Source organism: Catharus ustulatus, chromosome 2, assembly GCF_009819885.2.
Source record: "Catharus ustulatus isolate bCatUst1 chromosome 2, bCatUst1.pri.v2, whole genome shotgun sequence".
Taxonomy (NCBI): domain Eukaryota; kingdom Metazoa; phylum Chordata; class Aves; order Passeriformes; family Turdidae; genus Catharus; species Catharus ustulatus.
The window spans coordinates 110,098,583-110,120,845 of NC_046222.1; the positions used below are offsets into that span (position 1 = coordinate 110,098,583).

At 36.7% G+C, this 22,263-nt stretch overlaps 1 protein-coding gene across 6 annotated transcripts in view; it reads left to right on the forward strand.

Annotated features, from left to right (window-relative positions):
* Positions 1-22,263, forward strand: part of CNKSR2 (connector enhancer of kinase suppressor of Ras 2) — a 208,892-nt gene that overhangs the window by 93,643 nt on the left and 92,986 nt on the right. For 3 of the 6 annotated variants that reach the window (XM_033053293.2, XM_033053289.2, XM_033053290.2), the window contains exons 8-9: positions 2,562-2,630; positions 18,181-18,327. The exons of 1 other annotated variant lie outside the window; for it this stretch is intronic. In XM_033053293.2, the coding sequence (XP_032909184.1) occupies positions 2,562-2,630; positions 18,181-18,327 (216 nt within the window). The remainder of the gene's footprint in view (positions 1-2,561; positions 2,631-18,180; positions 18,328-22,263) is intronic. 2 more of the 6 variants (XM_033053294.2, XM_033053291.2) reach the window with 1 other exon arrangement.

Sequence of the window (22,263 nt, forward strand, 5' to 3'; positions counted from 1 at the left end):
AAGCAGCTAAGTTGCGTAGTGTTAGAGCAAGCTGAACTTTCCAGTTCATGTCTTCTGTCTTTTGTTTGGAAGTAACAATCTAAGGGGCGTTTTCCTCCAACAGAAGATTGTAGGTTTCTTATTGAGTAGCCCATCTAAACCATGTTGGAGAGATTCTTTTAATTAGCAAACCAAATGTGTCCTTCAAATAAGACCGTTTTTTCCTTTGGTTTTCAAATAAAAAAGACCATTTTTCTAAAGTAATGGCATGCAGTGCATCTCCAGCAGGAATATGGCTTTGAAGGGGGTGCTCCCAGAGTCACCACTTACTGTGATCTGATTGGCTTTGCATGGTGCCCTTAGGTCACAGGGAAGAGATTTTCAGAAGAAATAGTGCCAAAATCTCCACTATGGGCATGCAACAATTGTGCTTCAGGGGCTCTAAACTGGACTTTCAGACAGTGTGGGTATACAAGGGGAATAGTAAAAAAGACAATGTTTAGTCTAAAGGACAAAACTAAATCTATTCTAAAGAATAAATCTAAGCAGATTTGGAAACGCTTTTAGTTATTGATGTGTGAGCCTCACTAACAGGTGCTTCCATCTCTTCAACTCCCTGTTGAACTAAATCACCAGCTAATGAAGATACAGTTGTGGTGTGTCACACATTGTTCCATCTAGTAGGACTTTGTGAGTGGATTCTGTGCTTAATGATCAACATATACATCTAAAAAAGACTTATTGATTCTCCTCTGTTTTCCTCAAATAGCCATGATAAAAGATACTATTTTACAGCAAGGTCTGTTTTTTACTGGGGAGGAAAAAGCAATAAGGAATAGGAGTTAAAACTCCTTCATAAGAGCACAGCCTTGACATACCTTTATAAATGATTTTACCTCCCCTTGTGTTTGAGGCATAATTGCAATGAGGCTTTTTTTGACATTAGACAATTCCAGTTTGAAGATTTTCAGACCATGTTTTAATGACTTGGCAAACTTGACCTGTATTGTCAAGATTTGAGCTGCAGATGCTGAAGACACTGTAAAGCAAAGGATGTATCATAATAAAGTCCTGAAGAGTTCAAGGGTAATGACACAGAATTCACTTGCATTTGCATTTTAAAAGTCTTAGGTGTAACTACACCTGAGCTAAAAGAGCTGTATTACATAGGAGGATTATAAAGATTTTAGAGGTATGAATGAGTGAGTAGTGAAATGGCAGACAGAAGACAGATTATTGGGACATAATCACCAGTGATAAAATTTTTCCCCAAGTTACTCGACCAATACCTTTATTGCTTAAATAGCACCAAAATGTCAAGGCTGGTGTTATTTATATAAGTAAAATGACATTCTTAAGAGCCCAGTTTGATTTAGGATGTTCTGTGCAATGTCTGCTAGAACTGAGTCATGAGTGACCCTTCTTTTGGATATTTTTCATTTGTTCACTGCCCTTAACTTAGGCCATGAATTATGTGCAATTGAGCTAGAAAAGTCATGGCTTAGCTTTGGGACATGTTTTGAATGGGGATATAGTACAAAGATTATTACAAAAACTCCACATTTTGGGCCTGGAGCATTTTCTTTAGATGACCTGTTCCCTCAGCTGAAAGTTAAATTAATTTCACTCCTTAACATAAAATTTGTAGCAGGTTTTTTTTTTTTTTAAATCTCCTGAGCAGCATGTTTCCTTTGGGCTCTTTTTTTCAAACTGTTGGTCTTACCTTATGCTGTGGAGTCTTTTAAGTGCCTTCTGGCAGCCACAGTATTGTGAGAAAAATTAAAGTGTGGTTCTGAAAAATGGAGTTCTTTAAACTTAGAGGTATTCCACTCAGAAAACAGTTGGTCTACTGTAAAGAGAGAAGAAGGGAAAAATTGTGGGGCTTTCACTTTATGAAAGAGGCATTTTTAGGGTTTTTTTTGTTGTTACTGAGTTGTAATTTTGGGATTTTTTTGAGACAAAAGCAAAGTACAAAACTACTTCACTTTTTTTGAAAATGTGATCACTGTAGGATTTTGATGATGGTTCCATTTCTTTCATCCTAATAACATTCCAAAACCAAAGTTACCATTAACTTACTTGCTCTACCTGGGTTGGACCTAACCCAGTCTTCTCTTCTTTGCAGAACAGTGTGCTCTTTGCAGAACAGTAATTTACTAAAGCTCTCTGCAACATTTTGAAATGTTGTAGAATAAAAAGACAATTTTATGAAATTTGTTTATTATTTGTTTATGGCCAGTTAGTCTTGGTAGGTTCAAAAGTCAGCCAAAGATCAGCTTTCAAGACTTAGGAGATGTCCAGCAGATTAAAGCATTTTTTTGTCAGGATGAAATTCAAAAGAACTCCTTAGGACTCAGTTATCATAAATATTCAAACCTTTATTAACATGTGATTTTGTTGTGTAGAATAGTGCATATCATTTTTCTCCATCAAGAACAAACTGATTTATTAAATATTTCTTTAATTCTTTATTTCACAGTAGAATGTCTATCAATCTGACCTGATTTACATAGCTTAGCAATCAGAGAGATGATGACCTGTAAGACCTGTATTCTTGATCATCTCTTTTATTTTAAATTCAGTCACCTGCAGATCGGTGCAAGAAAATCCATGCTGGGGATGAAGTGATTCAAGTTAACCACCAAACTGTGGTATGTATAACTATGTTCTGTGTCAATTGGAGATAGAGGTGTCGGGGCACATTAGCATGTGTAGAGAAGAATTGTGTAGAAAAATGTGTTGTTATAAATCATTATATCTTCTAACATCTAAGTTTTCCTTTTCTCTTTTGAAACCACATAGTTCTGAAGTCTTATGCTAAACCCTGATCATCTGAGTATTACAGGAGATACCAAGTTAGGCTAAATATCTGTGGCTTGGGGGATCTGTTAGGTTGTTTTCTGCTTGCCCATGCACTGTTAATAAACAGTAGGTTTAAATGTAATGGACGTATTGTGTTGAAGGGATGCAAGGAGTTGGAAATCTTGTAGCTTTGTGGGTTTAAGATCATGAATGCTTCCTGGAAGCTGGAAGACTTACTGCCTTCCAAACATACTGGAAACTGTAGAGTGTGGTTTTTGAGAAGACAAGCATGTGAAATTCCCATGGGGTACCTATTAACTTAATTTAAAGACAGGTTTTAAACTTGGAAACTTAAAATTTAACAAACCTTTCAGATATGATAGTCAAGAAAACTAATGCCACGCAAATTGCCCTTTGTGGTACCAGATATATGTTAGTGCCTGGTGATTTTATTTAGGATTAGTGAACTGTTAAAATTAATTTACCTTTTCTAAGGTAGGGCTTTGAAAGAGAAAAGGCAGGCTTGCAGTATAGAAAGCAGCTGTTCTTTTTCCAAAGTATGAAGTTTCTTGAGAGCAGTGGAAGTCAATATATGGAATTAGTGCAGCAGCTATTTGTTAGAAGCTGTGTTCTGTCATTCCACCAGGGCTCCACTTCCAGCTTTAGGCCACTGTACATCACGTCAGCTCCTCTGCAGAGATTAGGGTAATATTTCTCTATACCCTCCAGTTAAGTTTGAAATCAAATATACTGTACTATGTGGACCTTAACAGATGAGAAACTATCTTTTGAGCTATGCAATGTAATTTGATAAATCTGTTGTATACCATGATTAATTTTCATGTACAGTTGATGACTAACTTCTCTGTTTTACTGCACTGAGGGAGCTTATGACATCAACTTAATTTGAAAAATATTTTCGAGCATTATTACTTTGGCTATTAAAATGTATACACACCTGAAGAAGCACATCATTAAACATTCAGTACTAGCTAGCTAGTTTTCCCAAAAATTTCTGATGGTGCTGTAAAGTTACCTTGTCAGCTTAAAAATTTCCAGTTGGCTAGGTATTTATTCTAGTTTTCTTAGCACATCTATACTGCATTTATTTGATGGAATGTTCAGATTCTTAACTCTAGTGCTAACAGTAAAGTTTTGACTGGCCTTAAAATGAGCTTTGTTAGCTATGTGGATGGCATATTTAATGTAGGATTTGGGTGTCTTGGCTTTTGCATTAGTGAAGCATTTTCAGAGGCACAGAAAAAAGTAATTGTATTTCTAGGGAAAAGGACCATGGAGAGCTAAGACAAACTTAGTTTAAATTGGTGAATATGTATGTACAGTAATAGACTAAACCACACATTTACTTATGCTTTTCTTTGTTGTATCAATAATATAATTGAAATAGTTGTCATCATTGATACTGTATACAATGTATACAAGTAATTTTCTGGTGTTCTAGTGTTAATTTTCCACAGTGAAAGTCAATTAGGATTTTCTTAGAAATGTGGTAGTATCTCCCATGTTACCTTTGCAAGAGTGCTCTACATTCACTCTTCAATTTATAAAGCCCAAATAGTTGATTTTTTCTATAGATTCTACAGAATTTGACAAGAGTATAAGTAAATCTTTTTGTACTCCAGCCCCTGTCATGAGGAATTTACTGTCCAGTTCTAGGAATCTGTTTTTCTGGAAAGAGGTACTATTCCTTAGAGTGACTGTTGCTTAGGAGATAAATAATTCTGAAGATACTACATTTCATTTTTACTGTTAATTGATTTTTTTCCACACGATATACTACTCACCAGCAGCAAATACAGGACAACTTGCTCCCTGTAACTTCCCATACATATCATATTTACATATCGTACATATCATATGCAACTTATCATACTTACATCACTAGTATTGACCACAGAAATAACTAAAGTTTTTAAATACCTAATTTTTAAAAAATATCTAGTTCTAAAGCTGTAGGGAAGTGTTATTCACATGTACTGTTATTAAGGTCAAGTCTTGTAGATGAAGACTCAAAATGCGAAAAAAAAAAATCTTAACTTTAAATTCTTTTAGAGTTAAAGCTCTTTTTAAAAAATTTTTCTTCAATTATTTCACTGTATTTATCTGTCAAGTTGAAGTTAATGTCTGTCTTTTGTACTTTATATTTCAAAGAGTAAGTACAAATATGAGGAAGTAAAGTTCCATACAATTGGTTTAAAAATACAACTTGTTAGATAATAGTTTTTACAAGAATCACATTTTAATAACTACGAAAAGGCTGCTTTTTCAGAAAACCCACTGGCTTTCAAATAAGCAGTGTGAGAAAATAGGAGAATGGTTAAGTGATTTATACTGATTTTCATTATGCATGTCCTAATACTTGGTACCAAATAGTTTTAAATTGTCTGTGGACATCCTCTGCTTGTGGTGATGCTTAATCTTTGTAGTATTTCATTTGACAGTGAAATCAAAGAATTTCAAGTAATTATTTTGATTGTTTGCTATGCGATAGAATACATGCCTAACAGGATTATTCCACTTGTTGCTGGCAAGATGTTTGGACTGTTTTAATCTTCTAAATTAAAAAAAAAAAAATAGGCCTAAAGTCAATGAGAAGTTAATGTTCAGAAAATTGTCCTTTGAATAGTGATTAATTATGTGAATCTTCTGTGTCAATTTTGTCTTACAGGACAGATCTAGTCTTCCATAGCTCTGTAATTAATAATTCCCTCCAACATGAGGAGGTGATAGACCTGCTGGACCAAGTCTAGAGGCGATCACAAAGATGATCCCCGGGCTGCAACACCCCTCCTTGGAGAACAGGCTGAGGGAGTTGTGATTGTTTAGCCCAGAGAAGAAAAGGGTTTGTGAAGATTTTGTAGCACCTTCCAGTAACTAAAGGGGGACTGCAAGGAGCTGGAACTTTTATTGATAGGCCAAGGGGAAGAGCTTTCAAGTGAAAGAGGGCAAGTTTAGATTAGGTGTTAGGAAGAAATTCTTTGCTGGGAGGCTTGTAAAGGACTGGAAAAGGTTATCCAGAGAAGCTGTAGATGCCCCATCACTGGAAATGTTCAAGACCAGGTTGGACAGGGCTTTGTAGGGATGCCTCTGCCCATGGCAGGGGGTCTGACACTAGGTGATCTTTAGGGTCCCTTTAACCCAAACGATTCTGTGATTCTGTGACTCTTCTATTACTATTCAAAGAGTCAAAGGATTTAGACAATGTCTTCTCCTAAACTTCCCTGCAAATTCCATCCTTAATCTTCTCTAAAAGCCGATATGTCCAAAATATTTCCAATGCCAACAAACAAGTAAAAAACACCTTCCTCATTTGATATTTCAGAATTTGCACTGTACCGCAGTATTCATGTTTCTGCCCATATATAATTCAAGAGCCTGTTTTGGCTCAAGATACTCCTTTTTTTAACCAACTAGAAGTGCAGGACACTGTATTACTGCTTAAATGAATTTGTTCTCTCCACAGTACTCTTCCTGGTTGCATCAGTGATAAAACAGTAGAGAAAATACTCCAAATAGAAAACTGGGATGTACAGACTCAGGATGGTGTGGGATTCTTGATTAACAGTCTGTTCTTGTATAATAGTTTCTTTGGTTTGGAGGCATATTTGGCACATTGTATATGTGCAATGAATACATATCATACTTGAATACAAGTATGTAATTTGTAGATTGAATGCACGTTTAATATGTCGTGATAGACTTGTGGATTCCCGAAATTTGTGCTTGTTGACTAAAACACATCAGAACTTAGGTAAAATGATGATGGGGAAAAAAAAGGTGACTATGGTCAATTATCAATCTGTTGCATGTAGAAACTAGTAGGTTTAGTGTATTTAACACCTAAAAGTTGGAATTGTTTTTTACAGCATCTTGTAGTAGAAGACACAGCTTTTATACAGCAGATTTCTTGCTGTGGAAATTCCAGTGTGCCAAGCCAAGTCCACATAATTGACATACAGGAACTCTTTTTATATTTACAGTACAAAAACTTAAAGGAGATTTAGTTAAGAATTCCACTGAAACATGACAGATATATTTACAAGATGATACCTTGCTTTGATGGAAGGGTATACACTTATGAATATGATGCCTTTCTAGATACTCATCCTAACTTAAATCTTTAGGAAAATGAAAGAACAGATTTTTAAGTTTTACTATACAATTAGTGAGAGGAGTTCAACTTCTACAGAATGTCTTAGGCTTTGTTAGGAGATGGTAAATTCCAGCTCATAGGAAATACTGAACTTGGGGTGCATGTGAATCTCTGGAGTGAACACATCTGAAATGGAGTCTGTAGTAGATGACTTCTTACTTTGGGGGGGAAAACCAAACAAATCAAGCACTTCTAAGTAGAAAAACTATGCTGAAAATATTTATTTGCTTTTTCTCCGCTGTTTCAGATGCAGCTAGGCTTTTGTGAATGCAGGTATTTCACTTAAGGCCTTGTTAACTTGACTTTTAAGGAGGCAGTATCTCTAAAGAGGCTTAGTGGGGAAGTGGGCTGGGATAGTGCAAGGGAGGGGACAACTGGGTCAGTCCAAGCTTTTAGCATAAGATGTTTGACACCTTACACAACTTCCATCAACAACTTTATTTAAAACATTATTTTTATTTTCTTATGATACTTGACTTAAACAAAAAACAGTGCATCAAGATCATAAAAGTTCAAGGGAAATGGGCTTTTTGTTCAGTTTCCTTCTGTTGCTGTTATGCATATGCTTTTATGGAGAAGGAGATAGAAAAACAGCTCCCAAATCATGCCTTCAATCCTTTCTTAATCCTTTGGCTTTCTCTGTTTATAAAAGTTTGGTAAATGTTAATACAGATATTTAGTTTTAATGGTAGGTGAGATTTACATTTAAAATCTTTTTAAGGCTATCCAGAAATGTTCATGGATGTCTTTATGGAAGTAACCTAGTCCTGTAAGGCTCTGTCCTGAACTCTTTGTAGTTTGCCAGGATAAGGGATCCATACTTTTTGGCAATTATAGTCTGTCCTTCAGCCACCCTCTGAATATTTCAATATAATTCCCTATCCTGTTTTTGCAATATCTGTAAGTATTGTGTCGTACTGAGAAAGGAACAAAATTGTCATGATCCCCTCAAAGGAAAAAATATTTTTTTCAGTTTCCCTTTACCATGGGATTTGTGATGAGGCTATATGGTGTTATTTATGTTATCTTTTTTACACAGATGTGCAGTTACCCACAAATATATTATTTTATGTTGCATATGTCAGGGAAGTGTGGTATTGCAGAAATTAAATGTGTGAGAAAACACGATCTTTCCTTTCCCCATGGGAACAAATTCTGGATGCTCTTGTCCATGGAATCTCTTTCCACTTGATCACTGGGGATTATTGGGAGTTGATGTGTGGAACACACACCACTTTGATGAGCACAGGCTCATTCTAATGCAAATAGGGTGCTGTTCCAGTGTGGGCATCCAGTTACACTTCCATGGCTGGCAGGACAGAACAGATAACAGACAAGTCATTGTCCCATCTGTGTTAGCCCAGTATAAGCTTTGGCCAGCCAATGCTGCTTCACGTTTCTTCCAAACTTTAAATAATTTTCCTTATTAAATTTTTACATTTAGGCACATCTGTGTCACATTCCAGTGGAGTTTCTGCTCCATTCAGCAGCTGCCTGCCCCCTAAATGATAACAGAACTAAACTATATCAGTTTTTCTACTTTAATTTAAAGTCAACCTGTTTGTCTTAACTGAAAGCATTAAACCTGGTTGACTGTGCCCAAGAATGAAAAGGGAACACTGTCAGTGCAATTTGTGAATCTCAAATGATTATGGGAAGTGCTCCTTACTGCCTCTGGCTTTGTGAGTGGCATATTTGATCCTGTAGCCTGGCCATGGCATCCCACATTCACTGCGCTCTTGGTTCTGTGCTCCAGAGCGCCTGATCCTGACCCTCTGCTGCACTTCATTGCACTAGAATGTGTGCTGGGCATGCTAGACCTCAACTATGGGATTGGTATGGAACTGATGGAGCTGTGAACAGTCAAGCACTGAAATGTTGTACGAGTCCTTTCAGGAAGTTCTTTCAAGAAGAAGTTGGTGCAACAAGAGATGCTCATCATGGCTTCAGTGCCCATATCCTGTATGTCTCAAAGTGTTCCCTGCCAGCTGACTGTGGTCTTGCTCACTAAATGCCATGTGCTATGTCTTACAGCTCACTCAAAACCAGATTTTTTTATTCTGTCCTGCCTGTACCCCAGAATGGACAACTCTACTGCTATTGAGCCCTGGTACTTTACTTGTGAACATACAGGAACAACATTCAGCAGACAACATTCATATTGAGTTCTAAATTATTTTTCTTTGGGGGAAAGAAGTTCTTTTGTAATTGAGGACATAGACTGCTCTGTACAGCTGCCTTTTGGGAATACTCACCTGGGCTGACTTTCAGGCACTAAAGTATCTTCTGAAAGCAGTGTAATTGTAATAAGAAATCCTCAGCAGACACCAGGTGACTTTTTCTGAGTGTGGCTGGTGGGCCTTCATAGTGTCATTGCCGACAATAGCTGTGTTTCTGAGTTCATGTTCAAGTCTAGTATTTTTATGCAAACTTTACTTAGGACTGTACACCTGAGGATGTGTTTGCTAAAAACTGATGCACTATTCTATGTAGTATTTTTGTGCCTAATTGATAAATTCATCTGCACAGAACACACTGAAAGATGATGTATTTTAATGGTTTTATTTTTTAGAGGGTTTTTTCTGTTTTGCTTTTTTTCCCCCACATGGTGGGATTTCCATAGGAAAAAAACCTGCTAAGTGGTGCTGTAAATGGTATTAATGTTTTCAACATAAATATCGAAAGACAATATGCTGCCAAAATGTTTTTGTATATCTTCCTGATAAAAACTATTTCCATATTCTCAGTAGTTGCTACTGGCTACAAATCTTGGTACAGTTTGTATTTGTAGGCAGTTAAAATTTTAACAGTATGTTCTCTATAGTGAGAATATTGTAAATTCTGCAGTTAAAGTGGTTATTTCAGAATATATAATTAGAGTATATTTCTAATGTAGCAGATATTAAGTGGAATTAGAGTTTTCTATTGTTAACTTTTTTGATGCCTGTAGAACAGAACACAGATTATATAACTCCTTTTGTGTCATAAGAACAGGTTAAAAAGGGTTACTGTTAGTGTATGTTCAGGTATGTGTATTTGGAAAGGAAGGCAGATATTATTCTACAGCTTATAATTTTAACCTTTTAACTGAGGTTGCTGAAAATTGAAGTACACTGTAGAAAAGATGATGAAAACTTAAGGAAGGATGTCTTCAGTGTTGTGCATATTAACACAACTGACATTACAGTTGTGCACAGCCTGGACCACATATGAGTTAGGTTGAAATAATTTTGAATACTTCTGTGTTTTGTGCAGGGAGCAGCTGTGTACATGACACAGCTGATCTTCAGGTTCCAGCCTGATCTTCTGTTGCATAATCTGTTGTCTTATTCTGATGAAATTAGGTCGTAATTGTGAGGAAGGGTAAGACAGTGATAGTTGTAAAAATAGATCAAAACAGTAAGAAAAGCAAGTTCATTCTGTGTCACATGGGAGGAAAAATTAAGGCAAGGGAAATTCTGTGATTTGAGTAGAGTTATTTTGAATATGTAAATTTTTATTTTAAAAAAAACTCAGTACTGGATTAAAACAACTCAATAGCTTGAACAGAGTACATAGTCTATGCCTGAGTATTTTAATATAAATAAGATGGAAAAAAAAGAAAAGCTCTGTCATGACTAAATAATTTCTGCTTTTTTATGACAATTTCTTTTAATTCCATATCTCTGTCCTTCCTTTAGCTAAGAGATGCTGCATAAATTTGCAGCTCACTTGCAGGCTTATTTTGGATTTGGAATTTTTTTTGTTTGCTTGGTAATTTTTATTTTTTTTTTACAATTAATTTCTTTGCACACATCTTCATTTATTCTCACTATATGAAATCAGTCTCAAGAAACATCTGCTTCAAGGGTAACAGCACTGTTTAGCTGCAGGGCAGCTGGAGATCTCAAATAGTTTATTTTTACACTGAAAAGCTGGGCAGGGGTCAAAGACTTTTGGAATTACTGACTCACTGGAGTCATACTAAAATGCTAAAAAAAAATGCATATGCATGTAATTTTACATATATTTATTATTTTAATTTCAAGACAAGCATTTGGGGAATTTAAATATGAGATTCTGCAATGCACACACACATAAGTCAAATTCCCATTGTGAGATGAAGCACAGGGCCACAAAAATGAATTCTTGTAAGGCAGCTGTGGCTGGGGGTTAATGCTGCAGGGTCGCCACATGAAACGTGGAGAACTTGACTCTGTCCTGAGGAAGGGGGAGGCTATCCACATTCATACTGCAGCTTAATCTGTGAGAAACCAGGGTGTGACCCAGTCTGCCTAAATCCTGCCTGAGCCTTCAGCTCATGCTACCAGCTGTCTGTTCCTGCTTAGATATTTATCAGCACTCACCCGAGGCCACCCAAGGATGCTGAAATGTCTCTTCTTAGGCTGGGAAGGTGCTGTCCTTTGCCAGAAGCCCTTCTGAAATGACTAGACACCTGGGCTCTCCATATATTCCCTGGAAGCTCTTGAAGATGAGGCCAAGGAAGGACTCTGGTGGCAGCACCTTTGTTCATAAGAGTTTAATTTCTGTGTCCTTTGTGAAGGAAAGGGTAGCCTGCTCATCACCACGTGGCTCTCAGACCCTACTCTCTGCAGCGTGTGTTAGTTTGTATTGCATGTATATTACACAAAGGAGTGATCGCTGGAAATTGGGAGCAGAGCCCTCATTTCCTTTATCCCTGTGCAAGGACCTAATGGTTTCTTGCCTGTTGTGTGACTGGGGTTTGTGTTTGCATAGTCCCATCAGCACAGTACTTTACCCCCATGGAAGTTACGCATGTCTTGGTGCTTGAGACACCATCATAGTGTTTGAAAGACTGAGTTTAGTCCCTCTGAGGATAAATAATGCTGAGATCCATGTTTGGAAACTAGATGGAGGGTTGAGTGAAAGCCTTCAAACTTGCCTGCAGTTGTCTTTTTGGGTTATCTGTTCTCCTAGTTGAAGGGACACCACACTACAGCCAGCCAGTCACTGCAGGTACACAAGTGAAGGGAAATGCTTTGAATTTCAGAGGTACACCAAATATAACTGGACTGGAATCAACCCCATTTTTTAAAGCCAAAGGGGGAAATGAGACCCTTCTTCTTCAGAAATTGTACTTAGTAACTGACCTTTATGTCTATAAAATATATAATCAAACTCATAAAGTTGGAGTCTTTGCTCTTCCAACAAATATGCTCATTTATTTGTTCTAGGATGTTGTGCTAGCAATGACTCAAAAGCAAAACAGTGGGGTAGCTCTGAGCTGAAGGTTGATTGTATCAGTACAAAATGAAAGGTAAGCATTGCTATTAAACAGTGTCCAAGCTTCAATACAGTACTGATTCGTTGTTCCTGGATAAATTAAGTTTTAATTCCCCCATGGGTAATACAGATGGTTGCCTCCTATACTGAGGTGCTCTGTAGTCATGTTACTAATATTGTCAAGTTTGTTGAATTATGGTACTTTGCTGTACCTCGCAGAAGTTAAGCTCTGGGTCAGATACATTTTCTGACAAGGAAATGTGTTTAGGGCAGCTTAATGAGAGGTAGTGATTTCTGCACTTAACTCTCAATTTGGTTCCTAACTTGGTTTATTGTTGGGGAAGTCTCTTAATTGTGATCTTTAGTGTACATAGGCAAAAATTAATTTAAAAATCACTGATTTCATGGTTTGGTGGAAGTAAGCAAAAGTTTTAGAGAAATATCAGGAATTATTCAAGTAAAAGATGTGGGTTTTTTTCAATGTACTTTACATACAAACTGTGGTGTTGTGACTTTGGGCAATGATAAAGTGCAGTGTGATCAGAGACATTCTAAGGATGCACAGATCTGACTTTTAACGTTGAATTAAAATTGCATTGATTTAAATAATACAGCCAAGATACTCTTCAATTAGAATTACAGCCTATGCAATCACAGTATTATTAACCTCTCCTCTTTGGGAGAAACCATTATGCAAGTGTGGATGCTATTATCTTGCTGGCTTAAGAACCTGGATAAATCCCTGAAAAGGCACCTACTGCTCTCCTGACACTGCTTCCCCTACTGCACACAGATACAGCTTTCATCTCTGTGGTAGTCCATGCTGTAAACATCCTTTTGTGGTTTCCTCACCAGTTACATTTTCTGGAGGCTGAAGACCTATGGCTTTCCATTATTTTTTTGCCTTTTCAGGCACCTGCAGCTGCAGAAGGGAAGAAGATATTTGCTACTAACATGTGTTTCATGGGGCTAGCAGCTGACTGTCCTTGTTTCTGGCCAGTGTTCATGGAAATCAATCATTAATTTAGCAGCAGGACACGGTTAAATTTCTTGTCAGATTCTGAATGGCTTAATAACATGCTATGTTTGATAGTTGTTTGAAGTGCAGTGTTGGGGCTTTTTTTTCTTATGCACTATTGTTTTTCATGAAATGCAAGATGGTGTTCAATATGGAAAAAACTCCTTAGGGGCTTTTTTTCTTAAGGTAAATACACTTTCCCTCCTAGAAATTGTTCAGGTATTAGCTGAAAAATTAGTAAAAGCTTGAAACCTGAAATGTTGATAAGTCAAAGTACTCTGGGTGTATGCAACTAATTACAGGTGACATTGCAAGAAAAAGAATTTTGGTTATCTTCCCAATCCACCAACTTTTTAAAATTAGACTTTTGGGTGGATTTTGCATAGTCAAATAGTTAGGAAATGGCTTAGCAGATTGTATTTAGCAGGAAGGTGTTATTTTTCCTTCAAAAGTGTAAGGATATTACTACTTTCACCTTTTCAAAATCTGCAAGTTGGGAAATAATTAAAGTAATGGGGAAAAAAAAACACAGCGTGTTTTTTTTTCATGGATGCAGAAAGCTTTCATTAACTTTCATGGGACTCTGGTCACCCTTAGAATAGAATGATGCCTGTAAAAATATGAATTCTGTTGTTTACCATCTGACTGTTGTTCTACCATCTCAATGATGTAGTTTCACTGTGTATTGGGTTTGCACACTGCTTTTAAATCACACTGCTTTGTAGCTGTTCTCTGGGGATACAAATCCTAGATTTTTCAGACTGTAGGTTATTTCATAGCATCCTAAAAGTAGTGGGTGGAGGGCCATTCAATTGTATTTGAGGTGCCTGCACCTTAATACTTTACAGATCTCCTTTCTGGATCAAAATATACAGCAGTACTCATGAATGAGCACAGGAGTATGGGAATACTGTCATGAATGCAGCTGTGTGAAAAAAAGATTCAATGAATGGTCATGCTTGCTTTCAGAAAAAGCAAGATTATTGCCAGTCTTCTAAGCTTATCATAATGGGGGGCAATAGATTTATCTGGTGAAGAAAAGTAAGTGTTTGGGAACAACATTTTATTATTTAAAAGTTAAATTTTTGACAATTTAGAACAGGAATTCAAAATAAAAGTTTAATTTGAGGCTGTTGTAATATTGTCATCCAGATGCACTTGTTGAAAGCCAAAGAAACATAGAGATTTTCAAAAGCATCTTCTTTTTTAAGGTAGTGGATGGGGAACTTTCACAGCACCCTTTGCTAAAGATTCCTGCAATTTAGGTTAGTGGGTGCTTGGCAAGGAGATGAGGAGGATGTGCCAGGGCTGTGCGGGATGGAGGATGTGCCAATCTTGCTCTGCTGAAGCAACCTGGGTGTCCCTGATCGACTCTGGAGCACTGGTGAGGCTTCCCAGCCTGGCCACAGCCTCTGGGCGTGTAGTGGTGGAGGGAATGGGAGATGTGCAGGTGGCCTGATGCTGGTGCTGACCCCGTGTGCAGGTCTGTGTCTGTTCTGTCCCTTTTGGGAGCGCAGTGCCCCCGCCCGTGCCACCCCAGCAGCGCTGTTGGTCTGGCCTTGGGCCACCACTCCTTAGATGTGGGTTACTCCTTCTGTCCCTCCCTTACCTGCTGGAGGAGTCTGCAATGTTGGCAAAACCAGCTCACCAGGACCCCTCAGAGCACCAGGTGCTGCCCTGGTCCCTCCCTGCAGTGGCCGTGAGCTGCTCAGGCAGCTGCAGGGATTCAGGCATGGGCAGGCAAAGCCAGCGCTGGGCTCAGGCTACCATCAAAGACACCTCTCCTGACTGCTGCTTCTAGGTGGCACTAGTTTAACAAGGTAAATTTATTTAAAGCAAGCAACAGTAACTTCCTTGGCTCTTAAAAATGGCCACCTGGTCAGCATAATACATTATTTTAGAAATTAATTGCTCAGGTGATTTTTTTACTGTAAGTAAAGTTGTCTGCTGATACAGTCCTCTTACATATATTTTGAATTTTCAAACCAGCATTGAAACTTACTTGTTACTGTCCTTTTTTGCAGTACATGGGCAGGATAAAGGTTATGATAGGAACTTTGGAAATTCTGCCCAAAGAACTTGATTCGAAGTTGCAAATTTTTAACTGTGGTGATGAGAAAGGAGATGTTAGAGAGAATAAAACTAAATTGCTCTTAAGGGGTAGGTTGTATGTAACTGAAGTGGATGTCTGAAGACCTATTTTCAGTCCCATATATAGTCCCTGCTTTTTCCTATTTCTATCCTGACATTCTCAAATAAATTTTTTTTGTCTGTGTCAAAATGAATTTTGAGAGGATCTGAACTATGTTGGAACTGAAAAACATGAAAAACATGGCCTCCTATGTGGACATCAATTTCCTTCAATTTATTGTTGACTGCCTCTTATGTGACTTGTTTCTCTTAGGCCAATTTAGTCCTTTTTTTTCAGATTGTGACAAGCCATCAAGGCCTGTCTGAACAGCCAGAAAATTTTTGTCAGGGAACTAGATAAAAGCAGATGATGAAGTTCATTTGAAATTTATAGTAAACTCAGAATTTCACTGTGAAAAATTAAGTTAAATTGTTTTTATTCATGAGCTTCTAAGTTAAATACATCAGATTTAGTGCTTTGAAGTGATTTTTTTTCTTTAATCCCCCTAACTCTTATAAAGAGACTAGATAATCTCCCATTTATTGCAATGTAAGGCGTATTTCAAATACACGAGATAATTTATCTCTGCAAAGTACAAAAGTGCATTTAAAATAATTTTTTAAATGCTAGCATAACTGAAAAGTCCCAGTTTTATTTATATTCCTCTAGCTATTTCAGTGAGAAACAGATGGCTTTAAAGTACAGTTTTCACATGCAATGTCCTACCAACTGAAATGGGAAGAATTTTACATCCTGACTCCATAACTGAGGTTAAATCATGTTCTCCTCAAGGCTCCCTGTGCTGCTTTGTTCAGCAGAAGGATTCTGCTCTTCATTGCTTGCATTTGGGAATTACAGTGTGCAGTACCTTAGGTACAGAGATAGCTTACATGAACTGTAGGTCAATAATTCCCTCCTTTGGATAGCAAATCAAACCTTGCATATGCCCACAGTGACATTATGTAACTATGGGGAATACATTGCTTCTAAGCAAGTGGCAGAAGTCTCTTGAAGTAAGAAAACAGTATTGTAAATAGCAAGGTTTTTTTATAAAATTGTAACATCTTTATACACAAAGCTTGGGCTTGAAGATATTTTGTTTAAATGCTGTTGAAACACAGTGGAAACTTCAGTGGGATGTGGGCATTGAGATGGAATTGGTTAATTTAATGTTTCATTTTATTCAAAATATGACAGCCATATGCCTAATTCAGGTGACTCAAGAATTTCAGCATGTTTGGAAGTCTTCTATGAAAGCTGAAAAATATTCTATAAAGATGCATATTATCCATTCTCTTTTTCTTTGCATCCAATAATCTTACTGTAGAAGTGCATCCTGAAATAATGGGCTTTGCTGTGGTGGAAACAGGACAGGTAGGTTCTCAGGAGCTGAAAAAAGGGTGATGGGATTTGAGCCATGTCTGTGATTCAGGGTTGTTGGTAACATTAGTGTTGGCTCAAGTAGAGGGTGAGTGCTTGTTTGAGAGAAGCAGTTCTTAAAATAAGTGATACTAACCAAAGTGAGGCTTGGTGTAATAGGGGCTAAGGTACAAAATAAATGGCAACAACATACAGGTGGTGATCTTACTTAAGCATAGGCAACACGTGTTTGTGACATATTGCACCATACCGGTGATAAGGAACATCTGTGCTCTTTGTTCATACTGCCAGTTTGATGCTTCAAATGTATTGATGTGATATCAAGTAACCTTAATACTTCAAAGTTCTAGATTTTTGTTTTTCCTTTTCTCAGCTGTGACAGTGTTCTTGTACAAATTGTGAAAGAAGGAAAATATAACTGTGATCATTTACAAATTAGGAAAATTCACTTGTTTGTTTAGTGGGGCGGGTGGGGGGCAGAGCAAAGAGAGGTAGAAGAGCAGTCAAATTTACAGAAATAATCGCTTTCTGAGTCTAGAGGCCAAGATTTTGAAGACATCCTTGATTATATGTATTGCCAGTCTAGATCCCAAACTTGAAAAAGCATACTTTTATTATCCTAAAGAATTTCACAATAGGTACCTTGTAATCAGGCCTTATTCAGACTTAAAACCATTGTCATGACTTAAGATGTTTTAGTATTTGAAGTACTTTTTTTTCAAAAATGCAGAATAAATTATTCAGAAGGTTCTGTCTTGTATTTATAAATAGAAACTTGTTGCTTTCCATTTTAATCAAGGTTTTAATTTTGGAATATTTCAAAGTTCTGTAATTCAATTTGAAAAGTTTTATTTTTGGCTAATAATAGTGACTGGACTACATTTCTGCCATTGATTTACTGTATTTGTTTCTAAAATGATCATGAAAGAAACACTATTTTAAAAAAGGCCTTGTGATTCTGACTTAGTTTTAATAGCAGTGGGAAGAGTAGGTTTTCCTGAACTGGTTTGTACTTGCATAAACTGCTAGGAGTCGTACTGGATGACTACGTGTGGTTAGTGGACTTTGAACAGAAACCAAGAAGTACAAAATGCTCACTTTTGAAATGAACTGTCAATGCAAAAGCCAGGGCTTTTTAACTTTCTAGTCTCTATGTACCAGAGCTAATTTTGAAAACACCTTGAGATTTAATTGTGCATTTGCAGTGAAGTAACAGTAGTTTATTAATTCTAAAACCTGAAATTATGCATATAAATCTTAATGCATTATAATAATTATTTTAGTTTGTTATTTTTATGCAATAATTAAGTTTTGACATTTCTAGAGTTAATCTCCTTTATGATATATATATATACACTCCTTTATGTTATTTACTAATCTTATTTAAAAAGGGAACATTACATATTGAATAATGTACCTCAATTTTATTGTAATGATTTTACTGGTTACCAGGTGGGGTGGCAGTTGAAAAATTTGGTGAATGCACTACGAGAGGATCCGAGTGGTGTTATCTTAACTTTGAAAAAGCGACCTCAGAGCATGCTTACCTCAGCACCAGCTTTACTGAAAAATATGAGATGGAAGCCCCTTGCTCTGCAGGTAATGAAGCTTAATCATTAGTCATACACCATCATTTTAGCTACAGATTATCTCAATGATGCTTTATTGTGCTTCATCCTCAGCAGCATATAGATTTACTCTTGTATACTTTGAAAAGTTGTTTCTGAAATTATTTCTCTATGATTTGTTCTCATAGGCTTAATTGAAATTAAACCTGTTAGAACTTTTCAAAGTTAAGAAGTAATCATCTCAGTTCTATAATGGAGAAAAGTAGCCTCAGTTAATTTTTTTCTGGCTAAGAGGAGGCAAACATACTTCACAAACTGATAAATTTTAGTTTGATTTCTTGTGAAGATCTCAGTACAGTATAACCTTGAAAAAGAGGGGACAAAAATGTTTGAGTTCTCAGTTTGATTACTGATGGAGTTACAGGAAAATTTATAAGGTGATTGTATTCAATAAAGCACTTGACCATCAAAATTTCCTCATGTAAATAAAGCTGTACTTGGGTCAAAGTTGTCCTTGAGATTGAAGACTTGCACATAAGAAGGCATAGCACAGGATGTCTGGCTGGGCACTTAGTTTTAGTAAGCCTGCAATGTGCTGAAAGCTGTGGAATGGTTTCATTAAAGCTTTCATGTTTAACTCTAGGATAAAATGTCACTGTGATGGATTACTCTAGGAAATAAAAGTTACGTGCAGACTGATGAAGGCATGTAACTCACTGATGGAAGCAACAAATAATCCATTTTTCCATTCAGTTCAGACAGAATGCTGTTTAGAAATTTATTTTGTTTGCATAAAGAGTGCATTCTTTGGGACATTTCTATTACCACACTAAAAATTCTAATTAAAAATTAAGTACATATGAAAGAGAAAAGACCTCTGCAAAGTTTGGACAAAAGGAAAATTGGATATGGAAATGCCACTACCATTATCTGTGGTCTTATGCTATTTGAAATGTTAGGAGATACATTAAAAAGCTAATGCCATGAAGAACTTCTTTCATATGTGTGTGTGTATATATGTGTGTGTGTATAAGTATGTATTATAATGGTGAAATGCATCATAGTCTTTGAAACTAAGTTCTTAAATGATTGAGATATTTTGGCCTTTCAGATATAAAGAGCTGAGTACATATGTGACAAAAACTTTCAACCAGAAATTAGCATCTGAAAATAAAATTGCAAATCTCGATGCATGAAATGAGTGCATGAATGTCTAAACTTGAAGGCTGCAATTTTTCCTTAACTTTAGTGAGAATATAAATGCAAATGTAAAGTACACATCATTGCTTTAAATGGGGTGAAATGTTTTCAGTCTAAATCCTGAGTTTGGGTGAGTTTGGTATTTCTTTGAATGAATTGGGCCATGCTCCTAAATGCTGCATTTTGCTTCACTTTATCATTTATTGCCAGAAAATTAAGTTGCAGACCCCACATCAAAAGTTTCTCTCAGGTGCTTGGGTGTTACTCAACTGATCTAACTTTAGATCTGCTATGTAAATATCTACATGTCATTCAGGTTTCTCATTTACACTCTCTGGCCAGCAGACATGCATTAATAATTACTGATTCATTCATTTTAGCCTAATTTTGACTGATCTACCTTAGCATCCAGTGAATTTGCCCCTGCACATGCCTCTTTCTCTGCATTTCATGACAAAGGGAATCTGAACAGCTAGCTTGAATGCAGATTATCTGTACGGGATGACACTGACCCTGGATAGTCATTTTCTGTAATCTGACACATTTGGGGATGGGGGGCAATGGAAGTATCGGCAGTGAGAGGGTTGGTTTTTGCTGTTAGCATGAAAAATCTGGACATTTTCAAGGCTAATATGAGCACAAATAGAGATACTGTTAACCATTGCAGATATAATTTTGTTGTCATGATGATGATATTCTGATTTTATCAGACATGACACCAGGATAAGACCAGAACCTCATTCAGTGCTTATGTGTGCAGTGGGCATATGTGTGTCTGTTGTAATTTATAATTTTAGTGTGAGAAACAACAGTTTTCTTAAGTAGGTGGAGTGTGGACAAAGCTCCAGGGTGAAGTGCAAACTTCAGAAGATGCATAATGTGGAAATTTCTGTTGGTGATTTATTCAGAAAAGAGTTGAACAGATGTTAAAGTCAGTTGATATTAAAGTTTAAATGTAACCTAAGTGTGAAATCAGGACTGTATATTTTATCAATAACAAGCATCAGAAGAGGTCCAAGTGAAGTGTAATTTTATAGCTGCAAAAATATGAAGAAATTATGTTTATTTAACTAATTGTCTGAAAAAAATCTTCATTAAAAACTCTAAGTGTAACAATTGCAATTTGAGGCTATGGCTGGTCTGAAATTTCTTATGTTCCTGATTCACATAGAGAGGCTATTCTTTAATAAGTCTTGGGATGTAATGTGAGAGGAGAGGGAGGAAAGTGATAGCAAGTACCAAAAAAACCCATAAAGGAACGCAGTGTTTAACACCAACTTCACAAGCAGGGGAGGTTATGGTAACTTGTTTTCCCATATCAGGATATCTTGAAATATTTGAGAACTGTGCTGTCATCCCAGAGTTAATTGAACTATATGCATTATTCAGCAGACACAAATTTGTGACCCAGGAAATCATGACCCAGTAATAATTCTGTTAAAGTGCAAAATATTCCAGAAATTATAGAGTGAGATATGGGGATGAAGTTCTGGTAAAATGGGAAATAGGATTAGCAAAAAGACTGCTGTGGTCTTTTTGTTTCTGCAAATAGAGTGAACACAGGAAATATGTGGTGTCACAAACTAATCATATTGTGATGAGTGAGGTGGGAAGGTGGAAGTTTGCCCTAATGTAAGGAGGATGACACAAAATCACACTTGATTTTTTTGTAGGTGTCTCACCAATCAATATGTTTAACAGCTGATGCCATAAGTTTAGAAGGTAAATATGTCAGTGTATTAAATTGGGAGACTCATTTACATTAAAATTTACATTGTGATTTTTAAATCGACAACCTTCGAAACTTAATTTTAGCTTAAAGTGAACCATGTGGCATTATTGGTAAATTGCATTCAGCTTGTTCAGTCTGTAATTGTGTTTAAGAACATGAAGTTTGCCATTTGTGGCTACATGACAAACTAGACTTAATGGAGAGATAATAAATTTGTCTGTGAGCTGGAAAAGTGTTCAGTGAGTGGCCCAGCTCAGGCAGTGTGCAGGTACCACCAGTGTATCGAGCTGGTTTGTGTGTCGGTGACAGGCTGTGCTAGGAGTTAAATTATACACTGAGAGTGAAATGTTGAAGAGCTTGCTGCCCACTGTTAGTGATCTAGATCAACCATATGCCAGCCAAACATTCACAGTCTCCAAGTGCGGAAAATGAGTTTAGATCGTTCAGATATTAAGTGGTTTTTAATTGGCATAAATGCTTCTTAGAATTTTCAGCTGTTTACTTTGAACAGCCTTACCTTGGCATTGGAGTCTTGCCATGAATTAGGAGTTAAATGCAGGCTACATAATTATTGATTAATTCTTTGTGAGGTTTTTTTTTTCCTTTTTTGCAGAAACACTTATATTTATTCTTTTCATAAACGTTCTTATCCTTGGAATAAATTGGAAAGGTTGAGGAGAGAAAGAAGAATTATGCATCTGGTGTAGCAGTCCTGAAATTGAAATTGAATGGCTTGATGTACAGTAAAATAATACAATTAGCCTTTGGCTATCCTATGCACCATTACATAATGAGTTTGTATTTACAAGTGCATTAATTCCAGCTCTAAGGTCAATCAGTACAGAAATAAAAAAAACCTCTTTTTTTTTTTTCCCCTCGTGTCCTGATTAAAGAAAGTACTGTTTGGTTGGTTGGGGTTTTTTTTTAGTGTTTTATTAGTGAGTTGATTGTCTGTTTTAATATCCATCAGTATCCAACCTCTTACTGTTAATCAAGGTTCTCCCATGATGCATTTTAGAATCATGTCCAAATTTG